Raw genomic sequence first — 21,956 nt, forward strand, 5'->3', positions numbered from 1 at the left:
TTCTGCACTGAGATCAGTGGGGACTTGGGGAGAAGTTTTAGCGCCTGTACAAAGCAAACACTCTCTTTGGTGTTAGTCTATAAATATCAAATGTGAGCAAGGAACTGTATTTTTCTGTGTGCTTGATACCTGCATTCTGCACCCTCAGGCAGCTGAATTTACATGCTTTTGTTGTCATATGTGTAATGTGCAATATGTATTTCCTTTTTATTAATCAGACCTGCCATCAGAAAAGAGATAGAGGGAGTTTGAAAGCACAAGCAGGATAGATACTGTCATTTTGCAATCTTTTGTGCACAGGTGGAGCTGGCTGTTTCCAGTAGAATAGGTGGCAATATTCTGCTGCTTGCAGAAATCTTACAAATGGAAATCAGGCAAAGGAGTTCCTGGCTATCCATGGGGTAATTCTCCTCTGGAAGTGTGCACTCAATTCCCATTTAGGCTAATTACACTTAAGAAGCCCTTTCCTATAACTAATGAACAATAGGCATAACCTGTTATTACATAACCATAGGCACGCACATTAATCCACTGTTGAATTGCACTACCCTGTTAAAATGCTTCCTCTACAAAATTCACTGGAGATTTTTAGAGGCATTTGCTGTAATTACCACTAGCATGGTTTCTAATTCATTTAATTTTCTTTTCTACCTAAACTGAGCATATAAGTGTGTTTTAAGAGATTGAATAAATAAATTTTTAATTATAAAATGATGTTATGTCATACATTATTAATAATAACCAACAATGTGTAATACATGTTTAGGTATGAATCCATTAGGAAGATGAACTAATGTATATATCAGTCCTAAAATAACATCCTAATTTGTCCTGTGTTTATGAATGGGGAAATCTGTGTTTAAAGCAATTAGAGGTTTATAAAAGCCTTGGATTGACAGTGGGTAAAGCATCAAGCATGCTTGGCACTTTGGAATTCTGTTGTTGTTTATGGCAAAGGAAAAAAACCCTTTTCTGCCCTTTATTGGTTTCAGCAGTTTGTGAAATCTTACAACCAGAATGGGACAGATATACGGACCTCCGGGGTGGGAGCAGTGTGATGCACGTGGTCCTGTTGGCAAACACTCTGGTTATTATTGTTATCTTTTTGAAAAACAAACAAACAAACCCCAAACAAACCCAATTCATTTGTACTCTGTCAGTTCACTTTCAGGCAGTTTTGTGGAATTTTGTCACTTATTTTCCTATTAGCGATAGCAGACTTCAGAAATCTCCATGGCAAGTTCCAGGCATTCACCAGTCTCGTGGCAGGACTCAAAAAGGCTGCAATCAATGTCACAGTCGCAGTTGCAGTCGTTGTTGGCGTGGTCTTCGTTGGAGGTCTGGTAGTATCTATTGGATGGACAACAGGTATCTGTCAGCCAATGTTCACAGGTATCAGGCAGCATTATAAGAAAGTCCCAAAATTGGCAGAACAAGCAGGCCAGGATAAGTGTTGCGCATTCATCTAAGAAAAAGGAAAAGCAGTGAGACATAAGAAAAAGGGCGTGCTTGATTAGCCAGGCTCAGGCTAGTCCGACTACACAGAAATGAGATGCGAGACAGCACACAGGGCAGGCTAAAAATACATTGACGGCAACTACTCCCGTAAAGTCAAACGAAAGGATTTGTTTGCTGTGTTGTTTGCCCTGGAAAAACAACGGCGGCGTGAAAATAATTTGAACGAAAATATTCAGTGGTAGTGAATTTCAGAGGAACAAGTATGCTGAACCAACTTTCCCTTTGAACGCGATGATCTCAAAGGTCTTTTCCAACCTAAACGATTCTATGATTCTATACACCTAAAGTGTTTGGGCTATATAATTCAGCACAGGAGTGCACCTCCCGCAGCAGGGATGCTCTGCTGGAGGGGTTGCAGCCCCGCAGGCGTTTGGAAGTGCTGCTGCTTTGTGGTGCCACATGCTCTACCTGACCATCGCACGAGACACTGGAATTTATTTACTTTTTCACAAGAGTTTGCAATTAAAGATAAAAATCATGAGGCTGCTCCTGCTAATTCTAGGAAGGCAAAAAAAAAAAAAAAATCAATGAAAAAAAAACCCCAAAACCTTTCAGGGACGCTTTTGTCTGCATACAAAGAGTTCAGAACTGAACCCTTATTTAAAACAATTGATTTCTGGGCTGTATGTCTGTTACTGAATCAATCCTTGCTGGAAGTCGGTGCACAAACACCCACAGCTTTTGTGGAGACAGAATCTGACCCTCGGGCTCTCCAGGTCTTACTTTTCTACATGGTCAGTCTGGATCCGTGGGATAGTGTGTCCCTGGCTCATGAATTCGATGTGGCATCTGGATAATGACTGAGATGCTCTTATGAACGAGACCAAATCCGCAGGGGAAAAAAAAAAAAAAAAAGAGTACAGATTCATCATCTGCTTGTAGTTTGATTTCTGTAAGTAGTCTGTTTCAGTAAAAATGTTTAATGACATCTAGATTGCCAAACCAAAGACAGGGAGGAAAGGCATGTCCGGAGAAAGCATTTATGGAGGGCAGCGAGCTGATCAATTCTCAGCCCAGGGTCCTTCTCCTTCCCCACCGAAATGGGTTTCTCACCCTTTCATTCACACGCTTGTTAATTTTCAAAAGGAGACAAAATTTTGGAAAATAGCATCCACTAGGACGTGTGTCTGGAGCCAGCGAATATTCCTGAAAACTTGGTCACCGAGACAAAAACTTTGTGTAATGTTTGTTCCCCTCAAAGATCAACTAATTAACTCCCCGCCGTTCAATCTACAGCATCTGGGGAGGCTGCCTCCGGGTGCAGCAGGGCTCGGAGCAGGTGTGAGATCCTGACGGTGTGAATCCAGTTGGAGCGCAAAGACCCAGACCTTTCAAATTTTATTTTTTTTTCCCTCCTTGTTTTTGGAAAGGAAAAATGCCTTCAACAATATGAATGCCTTTTCATTGGTTCTTTCAGGAAAACATATGGTTATAACCACATTTCTTGCCCTAGGATGACTAACTGTGAACTCATTCAACTGCATTGGTTCTGTTGTGGCATTTTCTATCTCACGTAACATAAAGTTCACTGCCAGGAAGTTTCCAGAATTATGCTCTTTTTTCTTTTTTTTCTTTTTAAGAAAGCTTTCTTGATGAAAAACAAAATTAAAAAATCATTCCAGATTCTTTATTAAAAAAAAAAGGCAGTTAAAGCAGGTAGCAAGAATAAATAGCATGTGATTGAACTTCTTTCTAAGTAGCATATCATCACCAATGTTATCAATTTTAATACGTATTTAAATATGTCAAGATCTATTTAAGTTCAGACAAGCACAACTAACTTCTGAGTCAGTCCTGTAGAATAAGAATGACTAGATTTCAGTGATACTTAGTAAATTCGTGCTTATATTTTTTTCTGACTAAATGAACTGAAATAATTATAAAATTGAAACATTTTATAAGGTGACACTGCTGCATTTAATTGTATGAAATTTACACTGTAGAAAATGCAATCATTTTATCCAGTAGTCCTTGGTGTAATTAAGACTATTCTTTTTAGATATCTTCTGTTTATGAAATTTCCTTCCTATACATAGATGTGAGCGATGAAATTCAAAATTATATAACAATTAAGGACCTCTCAAATTTTTTTTTCCCCTCTCCGAAGATCTGTTTTCTAATAACAGGGTTTTTTTTTTTTTCATGGATATGTTAACCACAAGGGTGCTTATGTAACCTGGAGAGAATAGATACGATTCTTAGGGCTTCATCCAGGAAAGAGAGCACACAAAAAAGCACAAGATTTTAATAATAAAGTAATGTTTCAGCACAGAGTCTGTGATGTGCAGTAAAGATGCTTTTAAATTCCCATCAGAGCACACACCATGAACTGTGATAATGGATGTAACACATTTCGAAAAATCTGCATGTGTGAGGCTTTTTTGTCCTGTTTTAAGTGGGGTAATGTATATAAATAATAGATATTAGCAATTAAACATCCATTCCTATGCATTCATTTATATATTTGGAAATAAATTAGCCACAAACTGCATAAAAGAAGATGCAATCTCCTGTTTTCTCCTCTGTTTTCCCTGCTGTTTGCAGAACGGCATTACTGCATTCATCTCAGTGAGAACGACGACCTCGGCTCTCATTCTCGACATTAGTTGATTAATTAGCACAAAAGTAGAACTTCTAATAATCTTGCTAGCCTGCCTCATCTCTATGTTTTCCTGCTCTTGTTGGGTGGCTGTCAGCTCACTCTCTGCCCGTGCAGAGGAAGTCCTGCGCAAACCTGGTCCAAAGCTCGCTGAAGCCACGCTGATCACCCTTGGTGAGACCTATGAGCTTTGGATCTGCTCCTCTCTGGGAGCAGGGAACAAAATAATTGCCGATTTCCTCAGCTACCCCTCTGCCTTCAGAGGTTCTCTGTGCACCAGCGAACAGGATTTGGCCTCGTGTGTGTGGAATAAGCAGTAACTTGTCAGAGTAGAGTGAGCGGAGTATGCAGTGACAACCACAAATCTGGCTTCCTTGGGTTTTCTTGGCTTCCATCCAGCCCTTAACATTATTAATTGAGCACAGATTGGTTTTTTTGTTAATTTCCTTCACTTTTTGCTTTTTTAAGGGGTATGAAATCTGTTGTTTGCATCACATGGTACACACCTGTGTGCCAGTAATGGTTGAGGGGCCTGATCAGATAGTCAGCAAACTGAGAAATTAGTGAGTGTCTGGACTAGAGGACAAGCCCCCTAAATGAAATAAATACTTCAGGTCCTTCATTGAAATTAAATGTATTCTAATAGATGTATCGGACAGATCCCTTTTATTACAGGATCAGTGACACAATAGAGATGGCAATGGTTCCTGGAGAGCACGGTGGTTTACTGTGTTGATCTGTATTTAGAAATTCTTAATTTAGGAATTGTTAAATGGTATACACGATAGATCTCAACTCCATTTGGTATAACACACTAAGCCCATTATTGCCAAAAGCACACATAAGAAACTTCAGAAATGCTTCACAGAAGCCCTTTTTTTTTCACATCCGCTGGAATAACCAGGAATAGCTGCTTCTCAGCATAATTCCACTAAAATCAGGGATGTTATATTATTTAGATCAGTGGGAGCCATGCCCCTTGGTCTGTAATGAGTGTCCCCCACCAATACTATCCCTTAACTCTTGGTTATACTATTGCCTCTGAAACTCTTAAAAAATAATGCAGGTATTTGGCTCTTAAACTTGTGCTTTTACACAATATAAAGGATCAGCTCCTTTTTGGAAAAGGTAAGACAGCTCTGATTATTAGCCCCAGAGCAAGCTCTGTTTTAGCAATGTTCATTTGTGAAAATGCACTTGGACTATTGCTGCAATTTTGGTTTGTAACTACCTTTCAGAGTGCTTTGTTTTCAAAGACACTTTTTCAAAACGCAGAGCATACTGAACTAACCAGAAGCCCTACCCACGTGTATCCACCTGCCCCAGCCATCAGAGACAGTTCTCTGCAGAAGCAGGGTAGAAGAGAGCTCCTCATCCTCACCCAGGTGGGTTTTGCAGTGTAGACAGCAGAGGGAGGGTTTGGTGATGGGTCAGCAGAATGGCAGGGCTGGATGCAATGGTCCATACGTGACTTGCATATGAGTCCATGGAAGTCATATGCCAACCACCAAACACAGCATCTGTTCAGCAACCACAGCAGCTGCGGCAGTACCAATGTCAAAAGCAACCCCGTCTGCTGTTGGGGAGAAAGGTGTCCATAGAATCATAGAATGGTTCGGGTTGGAAGGGCCCTTAAAGATCACCTAGTTCCAACCCCCTGCCATGGGCAGGGACGCCTCCCACCAGACCAGGCTGCTCGAAGCCCCATCCAGCCTGGCCTTGAACCCCTCCAGGGATGGGGCAGCCACAGCTTCTCTGGGCAACCCGTCCCAGTGCCTCACCACCCTCACAGTAAAGAATTTCTTCCTAATATCCAATCTAAATCTACCCTCTTTCAGTTTAAAACCATTACCCCTCATCCTATCATTACACTCCCTGATAAAGAGTCCCTCCCCATCCTGTCTGTAGGCCCCCTTTAGGTACTGCGAGATGCTCTGTTTGTCTGATACCGACACTCATACCTCTGTGCAGGTATGACACTCATTACAAAAGTACAAATGCTCTGTTGTGTATTAGGCTCTAGGCTCCTCTTCTATGACTTTAGTATCACTGACAATTTAAGATCACCTTCTACAGGTTCTCATCTATCACAAAAATGTCTGCAGGGCAACTTAATGCTGCTTTTGGCTATGTTCTTGAACCTCCTGTTCAATGCGTAAGCAAGTTAGATACACACAGTCCTCTTGCAATGGGCATTATTTAAAAATCAGCTTAAATGTGATCTGTTTTATAAAACATACCGTCACTGTCTCTCTGATGTACTGATGCGTCATCTTCAATGTAAGTGAATTCTCTGCATTTCTCCAGGGAAGCGATGGATGATGTGCTCGCATCCGAGAATTTCTTCCCATTTTTGGTACCTTTTGATGAAGTGTCTGTGATGCTGAATTCTGCGACAGAACTCATAACGATACCTTTCATAGGCTTTTCATCTGTATGTTTTTCATTTGTAAGCTGGTTATCTGGTGGGATTAGGAAAAAAAAAAAAAAGACTTGTTTGCGATACTAAGACAGAGATCTGAAAGAATAACATATGCAGAATTTCCAAGCCTACAGTTGTTTACTTCCAAGGCCTAACCCTACTTACCTAATGATTTCTGTCTCTTTATGCAAGTCGAGTTTACTCATAGTGTAAGTATTTGTGAACTTGCATTCCAAGGTTTTCTCTTAAACCCAGTGGACTTAGAGACTAAGTAATAATTCGCTCCCACTGGGTGGGATCAGGTTAGGAGAGAGAACAGAACTATTGCCGCAGTCGACATCTATTTTGAGTGTGATAGCCTAAATTCAATTTGTGATATAAAAGAAGGCAAAAGAATTATCACGTTTTTTCAATGGCAGCTCCGTTTCCCTAAATTTTCAGCCAACGATGTGTGTGTAGGTGGTACCTAGATGCAGATGTGCCAGCTCGCCATGGCACATAGTCTTGTAGCAAAGAAAGCCAGGTGGTCTTTGTTTAACATCCAGATTCATTATTTCATAACTTCATCCACACTTGTGTTGTTGGCCTGGAAGTCAACTAGGAGATGGGACACTTCACATGCTGTCAGCATGCCAGAGAGGCAGCTGAAAAACCAGAGGGAGAGCTTAATTTTAAGCCCAAACTAGGGGAAGGGTTAAGAAGAGTTCTGAGCTCAATTTATTCTTGAAGAACTTCTCAGGCACAGATAAACATGGGTTGATATACAGTTTCACTTACTCTCCGAAGTGATCAAGAGGCCAAGAAACACAGTCATTCTCTCTATGGTTGGGATGATAAAACCTCATCAATTCTTATCTACAGCTGATTAACTCCTGTGCCTCACATCAAGCACAGCCTCACTTTTTATCTTACTTAAATCTTGTGATATGCCTGCTCTTGAGCTATATACAGAAAATCAATCTTTACAAACACCTCAGTTTTGCAAACATTGCTTTCTGAGAGGAACAGTAAGTCTGCGCTCTGCTGCAAGGAGCCAGAAGAGAGACCCCACGTATGTCTTGTTTTTCAGGTACCTTTGGCCCCTGACATATATTAAAGAAAAGCCAAGAAAAGATTGATAGAGAGTGAAACCTTGATGAGACTGCAGTTGTGTCCCACAATATCCTTGCAGCCAAAAGGAGGACATGTGGATGGGACGGATGGATTGCAAGGTAGGTGAAAAACCACTGGGACCATTGGGCTTGAAGTAGCAGGAAGCAAGGATTTGAGGTCTAACTGGTACCTGGAGCAAGTCCGGTGAAAGCCACCAAGGTGGTGAGGGGTCTGGAGCATCTGATGTATGAGGAGAGACTGAGGGAAGTAGGCTTGGTTGGCCTGGAGAAGAGAAGGCAAAGAATGGTGCTGGATGCTGTCTTCCACTTCATAATCAGGGTAATGCAGAAGCCAGACCCTGACTCCTCCCAGCAGTGCACAGAGGTAAAGGGACAAGAGGCCACTGTCACAAGCTGCAGCAAGGGCAATTGGGATTGCATATGGGAACAAAATCTTCATCGTGGGAGGTGTAAAGCACCGTGGCAGACCCCAGTGAGGATGGGGAATTGTGGAGAGCTCAGCTGGGCACGGACCCCAAGAACCTGCTCTTTCTGCAGTTAGCCCTGGTTTGAGGCAAAGGCCAGACGAGGTGACTTCTAGGAGTCCCTTCCAGACTAATATTTCTATGATTCTATTTACTTACTGAATGAGCGAGCAATTCATTTAAATTTTTACTCATAGTCACATTTCATGCCGTTTTAGATGATCTTCACGTGGTGAAATACGTAGAAAGCAGAAAAGCTGGGTAGATGTTAGCAGTGTAAGACTTTGGGAGAGGATAAGAAGAAAAACTAACTTTTTAAACTTTAAATCACTGCTTTAAAAATGTATGTTGGCAGATGTTTGGGCTTGATGTTGAACTTGTAATAATGACAAACTCTACTATGAAGGAAACGTGGATTTTCCCTGTCCTGAAGAGTTTACAGGTTGGCCTTAGGCAGGGAGCAACCGGTGGGACAGAGAGAAGTGGAGGGAAGGAGACAGTAAGACAGCAGTGGCACAGAGAGGAGTCTCAGAAACCTACAACTGTCAGGTTTTGTGAGTGTTATGATGAAGGAAAGCCACAGGCGAGACTTGGGAAGGGCAGGAGAAGCAGTGGCTCCTCCGGGTGTGAACCAGCAGTGCAAAGCACAGTGGTGCTCGCCTGCAGGTCGTACACTTGGTCGTAGGAAACCAGCATCCTGGGCAAAGCATGTCTGATTTTGCCCATCTTTGATAATTTATTTGTGGTTTTTCCCCCAGAGTAAGCAAGTATACCTTTTCTTTTTTTTTTTTTTTTTTTTTTTTTTTCCTCTGGTGACTTCTTGGCCAGCCTCTTCAGTCCAAAATGTGAAAATTCATGCATTTTGAATGCAGGTACTTCCATGTACAGTAACCACTATTTTCCAGTGTTTACAAATCAATGACATACCATAATTTTTCCTGCACTTTCATTCAATAACATACTGTCTCCAGGAAAAGTTGTGCTAATTGAAGTTGCAGAGGTCTGGAGGAAGCAATGTCCCGCTTATGCATTGGATTTATTGGATAATAATTGATCTGTGAGTCCAAAAGACACATGCCCCACCTATTATTCAGGTGCCAATCTTACAAATGGATCTTGTTTGTCCAGGCTGAGAGTTGCACTCAGGCTGAGCAGTTGAATACACATGGATCAGACTGAAAGGCCTAGGCAAGAATGACGATTTCTATCATTTTCCACTTTCAAAATTGGCCCAAAAGTCTAAACCGGATATATTTTAAATTGCAATATATCTGTTGAGTTCCCCATTTCTGCAACAGTACAATGGCCCACAGAATGCATTTAAGCATTCAACAAACGAGACTGAAAGAAATCAGACGCAAGTAATCAGTAAATGCCAGACTAACATTTACTGTATCCACCGACTTCTACTATTCATGCTTCGAGTCAATTTTTATGCTTGAAGTGCTGTTGAAGAGAAATCAAAACCAGAAATAGAAAGGCATAGACATAACCTGAATTTTTCAATGCAGCACCATCAAACAAAAGGGTAACAAAAGCTGTCATTCAAGGACTCTTCTGTTTGTTAAAGCATACTACATCTTTGAAAATACAATACATTTTAGTGTCAGACTCTTAGTTTGAAAGGCTCCCTTTAAGTAATGTTATACTTGTCTTGTACAGCTAGATCAAGTCTTCATGCAATCACTGTAACAAGCAACTTGCTATGACAAGCGAGATCCTTGCTTCCAGAAAACAGTGCGATAGAGGCTAAAGCAGTGTACAATTATAGGTCTCCATTTCATTTTTATGCAATTACCTTCAGTTCAGCTGTGAGTCCATCTACATTATGTCTTTTATCAATTTAATGTTTGCCCAAAGTGTCTAAAGAAATAAAGATTATGCTCAGCCAGCAAGAAAAAAAAAAGTGTTTAGCACTTTTTTTTTCTTTTATAGTTTGTTGCTGTGTGGAACAGTAGTAGGTTGAGAGTTTGGAACAACTAAGCGGAGCCAAATAGGCTTTAAAAATATATTATGTACAACTGATATTATTTATGATTACTGTTAAATGAGAATGTGAAAAAAAATTAAATTACAATTAGAGATGGGCAGAGGGTCAAACTTCGTTATCGTCTTTTAAGAGCCTGTGTTCAGCTTCAGATATTCACAAATGTCTGTGTTTTTAATGTGTATAAATCATCCACTGAAGTGAATTGAAAGGGAAAAATAAGTATATCGTGATGAAGAAAGCTCAGATTATTCAGTGTTAGACTGCGAGGCAGAGGGAGCTAGAGGTGAACCCCCACAATGTGCCATTTTTAAATAGTATCATGAAGTAGCGACTTTCTTCCTCATACAGGGAAGCTGGGGCTTGCCTTGGCTGCTGCAGTAGAAGACTAGGATTGTTCACCCATGTTTGTTTTGAAGATAGAGATAGTCTCAATACTCACACGAAATTTTTATTTTTGTTAAGGTGGGTGATTTGAGTGGCTGACCACAGCGTCTAAATTCATAAAGGCACAAACTAAATCACTTCCTTTCCACTGATGCCAGCCCCAGATGCCCCTGGTTTAGCGAGGTGCAGTGATACCAAGACTGGCATCTAGGGTAGGTCCCCTGATATCTGTTTCTCTTCATTGGCTTAGGCACAAACTGGGGTCTTGCAGCCCTGGAGAATAGGAGGGTGGCGTTTCCTAGCACACTTTTGAAATTAGCTTTTACACAGTGGCATATAAGAGCTGTAAGTCTGGTTTTGGCAAGGGACAGCGGGGATAAGAGATGCTCTATTCTGGGGGATGACTGCAGCAACATGGGTAATGCCAAAGACCTGTTAGGAGCAACTGGTTAGGGGGAGCTGCCACCGAAAGAGGAGGAAAAGAACTGACCTATCACCCTGTGTAGGGCTCATACGCATCTTACAAGCAAAGGACAAGGGAGCCTGCGGCTCTACTCACTGGTGCCATTTGTTCCCAATCCATCCTGGCAGTGGCCTTTCGCCTCGCACCCCTGTGACAAGGAGTCCCAAGGGTTAATGGTGAACTATGTAGAAAACTCTAGCAGTTTAGGATGTGTAACTTTTTAATTTCACCGTGAGGCATCTTCGTGTATCAGTGCAGCAAAAGAACCAAAGGAATGCCTGGCTGATCTGCCTGCCATTCGTTATTCCATGCACCGCTATCGCTACCTGTCTATTTAATATATCACATGCTTGTCACTGAAAGAGCTGTGTGCCATGTCCATTCAGTCCTGAGATGAAGCAGGCAGAGCTACATCAGACCTGATGGATGATAACTTGTAAGTATGAAGGCTTGAACTGAACTCACTTGGTTTGAAAAGACTCATAGTAAAATGAAACCCAAGCCCCAGGTTTCAATGGCTATGCTTCAGAAAAGGAAAAGTAAAAAGTAAAACAAAATACTTTTTCTTGGCAGTCCAAAGGACACAATTTGTCTGCCGGTAGCAGTGGGAAGGGATGCCAGGGGTATCTCTGCACGATGTGACACATGCACGGGGCCAGCAGCTTACCTGGATGGTCCTCGCTGCTCAGCGTCACCCCAGGACGCGCCGGGAGAGGCAGGGAGCTGGTGCAGCTGTCTTGGTGGAAGAACAAAACAACATTGCAGAAGGACACTGTAAATAGATGTGGTTTGGCACGGGTATCACACCCAGCCACTTAGTGACAGTCACTGACTTCAGGAGTTCTTGCTTTGGGGGCAAATAGAAGCAAGTGTGCTCCCTTGCAGCGGGAGGCTACATGGGATGGTGCGCTGTTTCTGCCACCCTCTGTCTCATTGCTGAAAAGGAACCCCAAAATCAAACAAATTGCTAAGAGAGAAAGTTTCATCTGGGAAGACAGTAAGAGGTTCACTGGCAAACACAGAAGTTACTGTTTCAGGTAGGTACAGAAAATTTGAGGGTTGGGAGGTCTGCAATGAAATGTGGGGCATCACCTTAGATGAGAAACCTTAGATGAGATTCCCAGATCATCAGCAAAGGAGGAAAGAGGAAATTGCAGCCCAAGCTCCAACCTCTATTTCTTAGCCATCTTGGGGGACAAGATGCCCACAGTCCTCATGGTGGCAAGCCCATGTCCCCACATGGGTGCCGAGCTCCTCCACCTCTGCTGTGTTTGCCAGGCCACCTACTCCATGCATAGGACTTGGAGGCTTAACTCTTCCATCTTTCTCTCTCCCAGGGTCAGGAAGGCAAAGTAGGGGAGGGGGTGTGGGACCATCCCTACAGTGAGCGCAGCAGATGGAACAAACTCCATAGGAACTGCCCTCATCCACGTAGGAGAGGCCAGAGGGAGGTTGAGCGTCACAGCCAACCTGAAGCAAGCTGCTCTAGACTAATATATCATGGGCGCTTTCATAGTTTTGTGCCCATTACATTTTGCTGAGCTCAGGCATAAGGATACAGGGGATTTAGAGACTGTTTATTTTTGTCGTAAGGAAACAGGAAATAGTACACAAGGCTATAAATATACATTGGGCTCCATATGACATCATGAACTTGTGCAAGTGCTTCTCTTCTGATTTATGATGATGGACTGGTAATTCACAGGAGCTTTGGGTTTACTTTATTTTGCTGTTGCAGTAACAAAGCTAATGGTGCAATCCCGGGAGGGGGTATTCTATCAATAGTGAATTTTTGACCTCATTGCATACGTTTTAACTTCATGAATTAGTGACCCAGCTGACTGTAAAGCCTTCTATAGGCTTATTATAAATCTATCACAGGACTGGCAAAAAATTTTGGCCCAGATCCTAAACTCTGACAGGCATGTGTTGATGGACTGCATAGCAAGCACTTCCACTAATATTTCTCACTAATTACACCATATATTAAGAAAAATGAATGAAGCCAATGTTTATATGCAGCTTTAACTGCTTTTGATATAAGAAAGCAACACAATCCCTAATAAATTTTCACCTTCAACATTTCTATTCATTATAATTTTTACCATGATGAATGAAGTTAGAACTGGAGAGGGAGGGGGTTCATCTTGAAATCTGTTCAGTGAATGACTGAATTTACTTCCCTTCCCCAACTTGTGTTGAGGAAGGAGGGAACAGATGGACACAGGAAGAAGAGGGAGGCGAGTGCGGAACGAAGGAGATGGGTGAGGAACAGATGGAGTCGAGGGAAAGCGAAGAGGAGAGTCAGCAAGGATGGTAGGAAAGTTTTCCACTTGACCTTGAGTTGAAATGAAGATCTGCATACACCATGGGGCAGCTAGATTTTAGGATGCATCCTTTTTTTTTCCTCTATGGCACTTATGTCTCAAAGTCCTGTGGGCCATCCCAGCAGTTCAGTCCACCCCAGGGGATCTGCAGAACCAGAACCTAGATTTTCTTGAGGGGATGGCTGCTGCAGAAGGGCGTCTGCGCTGTGTTCAAGTCCCGTAACGGTAATAGCATGGGAGAAATGTGTGCAAATGCCGTACCCAAAATGGGTTGGGATGCGGTAAGTCTCCCAGCCAACCCAGAAATTGGAGCTTATGATTTTGAAGAGGTATCCTACGCCCTGTTTGTTAGGAGCCAATGGCCAAAATACTCAAAGTGATTTATGATTTTACCTGCTTAAAGTAAGACATTTGAGATGGCCTGATTTTCAGAATATGCTGAGCATCTGCGCTTTGAGGTGTATTGAATTATATAGCTCAAATCACTAGTAAGTCCTGGAAAATCTTGATTATATTCTTAATTCTACTAAATTGCCTGCATATAGTCCATTGGTTCTGGCTTTGCTAGCTGAAGAATGGAAGAGGTGAAAGTTAAATATTGGCCATGTGTGTCATTCCCTTTGAAGAAAATGGGAGCCATGTGCACTCACCTAACAGCAAAGTTTGGCCCCAACTATGATTTCACAGCTGGGCCCTAACTTCAGGAATGCCAAAGCACTAAATGACTCAATTGGAGTAATCCGATCAATGCTGTATTTTCACTGTGGATTTAAATTGCATACACAGCGAGAGCAGAGTTCGTTTTCTTCTCTCTCAAAATCAGTTTTCTCTGCAGATTTGATAGCATAAATACGAAGTTTTGCTCTCATCACACAAATAAGTGAAATGGCAGAAAACGTATGTCAAATAAAATGCACAACATTACGTCCTTTTTACTTTTTGGAGGCTGTTTAAGAAAATGGCTTCATTAATTTTGACTGAATAAAAGGTTCCTTTAAGGGGTTTCAATAGGTGACACGAAAAATGTTAATACGAATGATCAAGACAATGGAGGTTAAAACTGTTTTGAAAATATGTTTCTTTTATAGATCTCAGCTGTTGGAAGAGTTACAGAATAAATATATGGTAGTGCTGACATTCAGTGCTGTTTCATCTTAGCAAAAGAGTTTTTAATAAAGAAAATTCTTTTCAAGGAATGCTTTCTGCAGCCAGTCTTCAAAAAGAGGTTTTCCCCCCTCCTAGTTTAATAAAATTAAAGTAATTTATGTCATATTGATATGTCGATATGTTTTTCAATAAACTTTTTCACAGAGATTTTTTTTAAATTCTCTTCACTTTAAAAATTATAATTATATGTCTTCCTCCCACTTTGAAAATGGCACAAGGTGCTCATTTGCAGAGCTCTACTGTTCAAATCTTCACTGAGAATAGAAATGTCATGACTCAGTTAACAATGCCTTATTATTCACATTGATCTTTTTTTATAGTGTTCTTTATCTCAAAAACATTGTAAATCAGATATCTTCCTCCCACTCTTTTGTTCATTTGCAAATTTTTATTATTCTAGTTTAAAAAAGCAATGGAGTGTCAAGAGTCAGTGTATATTGTTTATGTTCTTTTTTGCTTTAAAATTACTTTTAACTATAAAAAGTAAGATGTACAGCAGAAAAAAAAAAGCTGGATTTAAAGATGCTTAAAAAAGAACTGAAGGGATCAGTGAGAATTTTATGTTGTTCGCTTACACGTTAGAGTTGTAACGGACTTTGCAAGAAGGGGAACCAAACATTTTATGAAAAGGTTTTTATGTGCTAATTCCACAGTCTCTATGGCATCAGACATCACCATCTGCATTAGACACCGGACATAATTCATGCTCTCAACGAACACAACGGCAAAATTCACAACTGCTTTTGTAGCGTGTTCACTGGCTGGTTTACAGGTGCCTGCCCAGAGACCTGCACTCTCCATCGCTCTGTGTCAGAGCTTGGCGCCGGGTCCTCAGGAGCCCTCGGCTGATAAAATCCAAGATAAATCACCGGGTTTTTGCAGGAACTTCACAGCTTTGGTATCAAGTGTTAACTGCAGCAGAAACGTAACCTCAGCTGGTCAACAGGCAATGCAGTCACTGAAACCCGTGTGCCAGGCTGTGGGATACAGCCGTGCGTCCTCCAGGAGATCTATGCCAGACCTCCCAGGGTTTGTTTCTAGACTGGATCTTCCAAATTCTCCTTCAGCCACTGTTTTCTTTCCTACCGAGTTTTTCTGTAGGTCTGTATTTATGTCCTGGCTGTTGTGACTGCATGAAATGGCCTCCATGAAATAAATCCATTATAGTAATTGGGGTTAGTCCAGAGAGCAGCAGCATCTCGTGGCATTTCATGTACTGCTTGCTGATAGGTTTTTCCTTTTTTCTTTTGCCTGTTTTGAACTAATTTACTCTAGTTTATGATCAGGGCATCCTGGCACCCTGTTGTTGCTCCAGCAGTTCTTGAAAGAGATCATCCCCTCTGAGGGTCCCCGAGAAGGCTATTTCTGAAGTTGAATTTAAGCCCTAGACTGGGTTTTTGGATCTTGTAGGTGGTGTGCGGCTCTATCACGTGAAACAGTCCTAAAAAGCTTTTGTAAAGAAAAATAAAACCTTCTTTCCATATTCTTTTGTTGCTTGCTTTCTTTCTGTTTCAAGGTTCCGCTCTTTTGACATTTTGCTAAAAAGGGATAATTAAACAAACTCGGAGCAAGTAGGTCTCAAATTGAACCCACACAGAAAACACAGAGCCCCGTCCTTCCCCCTCCAAGTGGAGGGCTAAGCATCTATCTGTTTTTATTAATGCTAGTACTCACCCCAGCCACCACAGGGCCCTGCCAGTCCCTGACACCTCCCTGGGCCACAGGGATTTGGGATGAGCAGCCCCATTCAGAGCCCCCGAGGCCACCCAGCTGATGGGGCTGCATGGACACCCCCACACGGGTGCTGGGGCAGGGACATCCCAGCGCTTGCGGGCAGCTGCTTGTTGTATTGCAGGGATAATTCGAAACTCTCAAATTCCCTTTATTCCTCACTGCAGAGTGGGAAGCTGGAGATTTTGATGCAGTATCTTATCTGAATTTTTCACGTTGTTTTCAAATTAAAGAAAAACTAAACCTTATTATTATTGTTATTATAGTCCTTGCCTTGACAGGGCTGCGGCATTAATTCAGTCTTCCTTCCTCGCTCTCACCCCATCATTGAGGTTAAGACTGTCTGCCAATATGATCAAGTTTCAGAAACAAAATTCTAACCAGAACAGAGTAGCCAGAAGTGGACAGGCCTTTATTTAATACGTTTGCACAGTAACTAAAGGTAGGTCTCACCCACGGACATGCTTGTGTAATTGCTCGCTCTGTTTAGTTTGGGAAATTTATAGATAATGTAAACCAGAAAATACTGAGTTTATTACAAAAGATTTTTTTTTTCCACATAAAACTCTGTGTCATTGAATTTAGAAAGCACATAAAATTCTCAGTTTTATTTTTGGTAAGCACTATCTATTGAAAAGTGAAAATATCAGAGGGATCTCTAGGCAGAATTTGTGAGCTTCCCAATGAAAAGACAGCACAGCGCCTTCCTTTCATGTCCCAAGGTCTTTGGCAACTGTGCCACTTTCTGAATGACACTGAAGGTATGTGCCAAGAGTTCATTCCCAAAGCAGGTATTATACGTGGTTATGGTCACAAAGATATCCTTGCACAGCATGAACGCCAGAGGAGCTCTGAGGCTGTCAGCATTTTGATTTGGTGGGGGGAAACACCATCAAAACCACATATATTCTTAAAATATACCCAAACAGTTTAAATGCTGTCAAACAGAGCGGCAAATCACAGAAGATGTAGCATTTCTCATAGGTGGTCCTTAAAGTTCTACTCCGGGTAAATTGGCATGTGATAATATATGACTACAAAAAACCACGTCTTCTAATAAGTTATAAAAGCTTTTCTTTGATTCAAATCCAGCGATAAGTGGCAATCTGTGAGAGTCTTATCCTTCTAGAGACTTTCCTAGCAAATACTTCCATTTTTTTCTCTCTCATCTGCACGTCATACTGGAAGACAACTGGGAGCTGGACTTGTGCACTATAGGAAACATTATTAATCTTATTACCATCTGAGCACCTCCCCGGGTGCTGCTGAGCAGCCTTTGCTGGACCGTGCTGGAAAAACCATTTATTTAGCTCCTCAAGGGCCAGTCCAGTATCAGCAGATGTCAATGGAAAGACTTCCAGGGAGCTCAACAGATCAGGATCCCAAACAACCTCCAATATGGTAGCCTTCTCTAGGTTTCTTTGCTCTTTTCCTCAGAAAGAGTCATAGCCAAAGCAATTAGGAATATCTGAAGTAGGAGATGTATCATGCTATACATCTTTTCACAAAACATCTTTTTCCTGGGGGACGCCGAAGTTGCAGAACATCTATTCTGGGGGCACACAGATGACACCCAATGTTTCTTAATTATGTAATAAGTACTTTTAGGACGGTGTAGTCTTGCCGTCTCCGGCAAAGGCAAACATGGTAACTGTTCTGCTCACAGTATTAAATACACTTCTCTCGCTATGCAGTGGAAGGATGTGTTTAAACTCGCAGTCTATCACTATTCCTGGATAGTGTAGGAGAGTCCAGGAACACTCAAGATGTCTTTTCCTGTGTATATTAACTTGCTGAGAACAAAATAGTGTTCTTAGAAAACATGAGTCTTACAGCAGAAGAAAGTTTCCTTCATGACTGTGCTACAAAGGTTTCCCAACAGCTGCTTGTTCATTTGGGTGCATGAAATATTAGGTTCAGCCTGCTCACAAGCGCAAACACGTAATTTCTTCTCACTGTGGCACCTTCACTGTGGTCATTTCCACCTGGCTTTGTAAAGTTGGCAAGTGCAGTACTAGCACAATGTCTTCATTGTACGAGCTGTCAGAGGAGAGCTGCGGAGTTCCTGCGACCTCAGTGAAATGCCAGCCTCCCCCCAACGCCAGCTGTTTGTCCTGCCTTGCAAGGAACCACAAGGAACCCAAAGAGTTTTGCTGGTGTCCGATGTGAGTGGTGAACACCAGCGGCTTCAGGTGTTGCTAGGTGGTAGGTCAGCACACCCAGGGATCAAAGGGTTGGTTGGGCGACCTTCAGCACACTGAGCTCGCCAAAGCCCCCAGAGCAAAACCCCTCGTCTGCCCAAGCAGGGGGGTGGGTGAGAACTCAACCCTGCTCTCAACACTTCCTCACGTCAAAACTTTCATGGAAGCTTTTGCTCAAGGCTCAGGTGTACAACCCCTTCCAAGCAAGGAGGTCACAGCCCAGGCCCTCAGAGGAAAAAGTGAGTGTCAATGAAATGGAAGAGGTGTCACTGTTTTAACACTGAGATTAGGCAAAATCTAACCCCCATTAATCCTTCAGAGCAGGGCCTCTGGTTTGTTCTTTTTTCAATCTATTCTGTATTCAAAGCAAGTACATTTTTTCTGTCACTATACCGCTATTGTTAACAACTATAAATGTATTAAAAACACAGGGGCATTTTAGTATGTGTATTGTGCATAAGAAATATTGTTACATGACAAGCTCCAATTGGCAAGTGAAAAGAGGTTTTATTGAAGGAAATAGCAGTAGCAAACAGTGAACTATGCAGAATAATGGTAATTGTTCCTTTAACATTGGCAGCGCGCGTTCACTTAATATGACTGCTCCTCTGTCTCTGCCTCATCCAGACCCAGAGGACCTGTTAGACAAGCAGGCAGCCACCTCTCTCTGGGATCAAGCTGTCAATGCAAACTTGCTTTCTTTCTATTTCTCGGAGCTAAGCTATACCCCCAGAGCTCCCGAAGCTTTTCGTGAGTGAAAGCTTTAAAAAAGCTCCATTCTAAATTACATCACACGAGCTGTTCTCTTCAGACTGACAGAACAAAAGCGGGGGGGGGGGGGAGAAATGCCAAAAGTACCATCTGAATGACTTCTGAGTTGCACAAAACGATTTACCTCCTCATGCTTTATCAGAGCAGACTAGTTGTCTTGACCTTGCCTACCAAACCCCCAGCAGTGTCCCCTAACTAGCAGAGAAAGTTTTCATTGTCTGTGTTCGCAATACAAAGAAATACAGAGCTGTTGGGTGCAGGCTTTTTGCTTGCAACAGTGGGGCCTTGGATGCCCCATTAAGAAAGGTCCTAATGGGGGCATGGTGCTTTCTAAACTTTTTTAGATGACATGGTCTCTAACACAGCCAGTTCATTGCTACCGGTAGAGACCAGCCTGTGGGTGCTGCAGAGCCTGGTGTGCTCGCCCTTTAATCAGGGACATCCCAATTAATGGTCATGGTGAAGACTGCTGAGGGCCACTGGCAAAATCTGAGAGGTCTCTCAGGTTGGCTCCAGCTGGGACTCTCCAATTAAAGGGCATCAGCAGAAGTGAAGGGAGCAGATAAGCATTACCAACTTCTGTTGGGGTTGAATAGGAAGAAGATATTGGCCTATCTCCCCTTTCCAAAGGCTTTCAGGTGGTACCAATTGGTTGGAGAACCCACACTCAGCAAAACATCCTCAGCTGGGAAGGGAGGCGGCCATAGGCCTTTCTCCTTCTTCAGCAGATAAATAAAGGTAAGAAGAAGAAAGCAACATTGTGGCTGTTCTCCAGGTAAGGGTGGAATCAGGGGCCTTTGTAGGTGACTAGGTGTCAGTTTGGGGGTTGCCTGATCCCAAAGTAATCTACTGAGATCCTGCAAATAGAAATGAGCAGGTTCTGAGTGGCTCATAGGCTGGCCCTTTTGGGATTCTTACTCAATTTTCATAAGAAAGTGGTTGTGTGGTTAAGAGCTTGTTATCCTCATAGTCAAAAACTTGTAGGCTTAGCCCGCAGCACTTGTTCTGCTGTTTTGAGTAAACCTTAAAATGTTTAAGTCATTAATATAAAGAATAGTCTCATTTTAAACATGGCCTGAAATCTGAAACAGATAATGGGCTAGTACTAAGGCAAAAAATATTACTCACTGTCCCCATAGGATTAGAATAATTGACCTTGTTTTCTTGCATGAAAGGGGCAATTTCAGTAGCTGCAAAGATATGGAGCCATGCCCTACATACTGTGGGGAGAAGGAGCTGAGAAGGTGGGGGACTTACCTGAGCCTCCAAGGGGATGTAGAATGGGGCTGTCCAGTTCTGGAAAACAAGAATGGAAGAAGAAGGCTTGACTAAGCAGAAAAAGCTCCTCAGCTGCTGAGGTAGCTTTGTTGTCCCCCATAGGCTTCAATGTTTTGTAAACTGCTCAAAACAGTATTGTTATCACAGGAAAGAGAACAGTCAAGGTACTGGGGCTGGAGACTTAGTTTCCTAATTAACTTCACAAATATGGAAAAAAATAGATATTAATAGAAGATGGGATATACCTCTTCCCCTTAGGGATCCGGTGCCCTCTGGCTCTCATTGAGATGATTTCTTCCCCCCACAGGGGACGCAGCCAGTTTTCCTGTGGTCAACACAACTTGTCTTGCACAGAAGAGCAGAGACTGCCCAACCATCCTGATTCACTGGTGCAGCTTTCATCCCTGAGTTGCTGGTGAGTAAAGCTTACATTTTTTTGCTATGCCTTTCTGGTGGCTCATGTCTGAGTTGTCTTCGTGTACCTGATCAGCAAAATGGCTCTGCCTTGATCCATAAGGGACCATCCTAATGCCCATTAAAGCTGATGGAAATGCTTGGCTTCAGGGCATACTATATCAGGTGTTGTATCTGCTTCCTACGCCAAATCGTGAAAATCTTAATTAGGCAAAATCTTCATTAAAATAATTTCAACCGAGGAAAACACTGGTAATAAACCTGAATACAGACCTCATCACTGTGTGCTTCATCGCATCCCTGTTCCTGCCACTGGTACATATGAAGATGCTGGTCTTTCAGTTTTTGAAGCTAGCAGAGTAAGTTATTCAACATAACCACTGTAATACACGCAGCCTAGTTTTCTGAACCATGGTTTTAGGATATGCTGGGGGTTCAAGTTTAGCTCACCCATCTTTATTTTTCTGTTGCAGCATGGCAATACTTGCTATGCTTTAGGTATATTGAAGCTTTGCAGTGCCTTTCACCACCGTGGTATCTGAGTATCTCAAAAATGACGGCAAAGCAGAAAACTTCATGGTGTTTGTAGCATTACACACTTCTCGTTTGCTTGGTGGGGAAGACATAGATCTTATCTAAATGACTGAATACTTGGGTGGCGTTGTGATCCCACTGGATGTGGGATTTTGTGCCGTACAGGTCACTCAAAGAATGTTCTGCATTTTTTCAGTATATGTTCTGCAGTTTTTTCAGTAAATCTGGATTTGGGTGCAAATTGTGGAAAAAATGCTAGCCTACCTTGTAAATTTGAAGTTGTGCTTGTAACAGTGGCAACCAGAAGCTTGCTTGCTTATCAAATGAGGAAAATATGATCTGGAAATAACTTTCAGACATCAGGCAGGGTACCATGGTCCTATTTCCAGGCTCTTGATTCAAGCACAGCTGGTGTCTCAGCAGGACAGCAGCAAAGCTCCCCATGGCATGGGGACAAGTGTGCTTGTAGGCGAAGGCTTGTGAGTCTCTGACAGTAACACAAGCAAGACCTGGAGTCCCTGGGGCACTGTGTGGCTGAGAAGAGATTAATTTGCTTATGCCACTGTGCAGACCACGCTACC

At 42.3% G+C, this 21,956-nt stretch overlaps 1 protein-coding gene across 1 annotated transcript in view; it reads right to left on the reverse strand.

Annotated features, from left to right (window-relative positions):
- Positions 1-1,205: 1,205 nt before the first annotated feature.
- Positions 1,206-21,956, reverse strand: part of MDFIC2 (MyoD family inhibitor domain containing 2) — a 47,165-nt gene continuing 26,414 nt past the window's right edge. The window contains exons 2-5 of the mRNA XM_074602700.1: positions 20,407-20,445; positions 11,620-11,688; positions 6,358-6,579; positions 1,206-1,465 (exon numbers count right to left, since the gene is read on the reverse strand). Of these exons, the coding sequence (XP_074458801.1) occupies positions 1,206-1,465; positions 6,358-6,579; positions 11,620-11,688; positions 20,407-20,445 (590 nt within the window). The remainder of the gene's footprint in view (positions 1,466-6,357; positions 6,580-11,619; positions 11,689-20,406; positions 20,446-21,956) is intronic.

Source organism: Larus michahellis, chromosome 10 (assembly GCF_964199755.1).
Source record: "Larus michahellis chromosome 10, bLarMic1.1, whole genome shotgun sequence".
In the NCBI taxonomy this organism is placed as follows: domain Eukaryota; kingdom Metazoa; phylum Chordata; class Aves; order Charadriiformes; family Laridae; genus Larus; species Larus michahellis.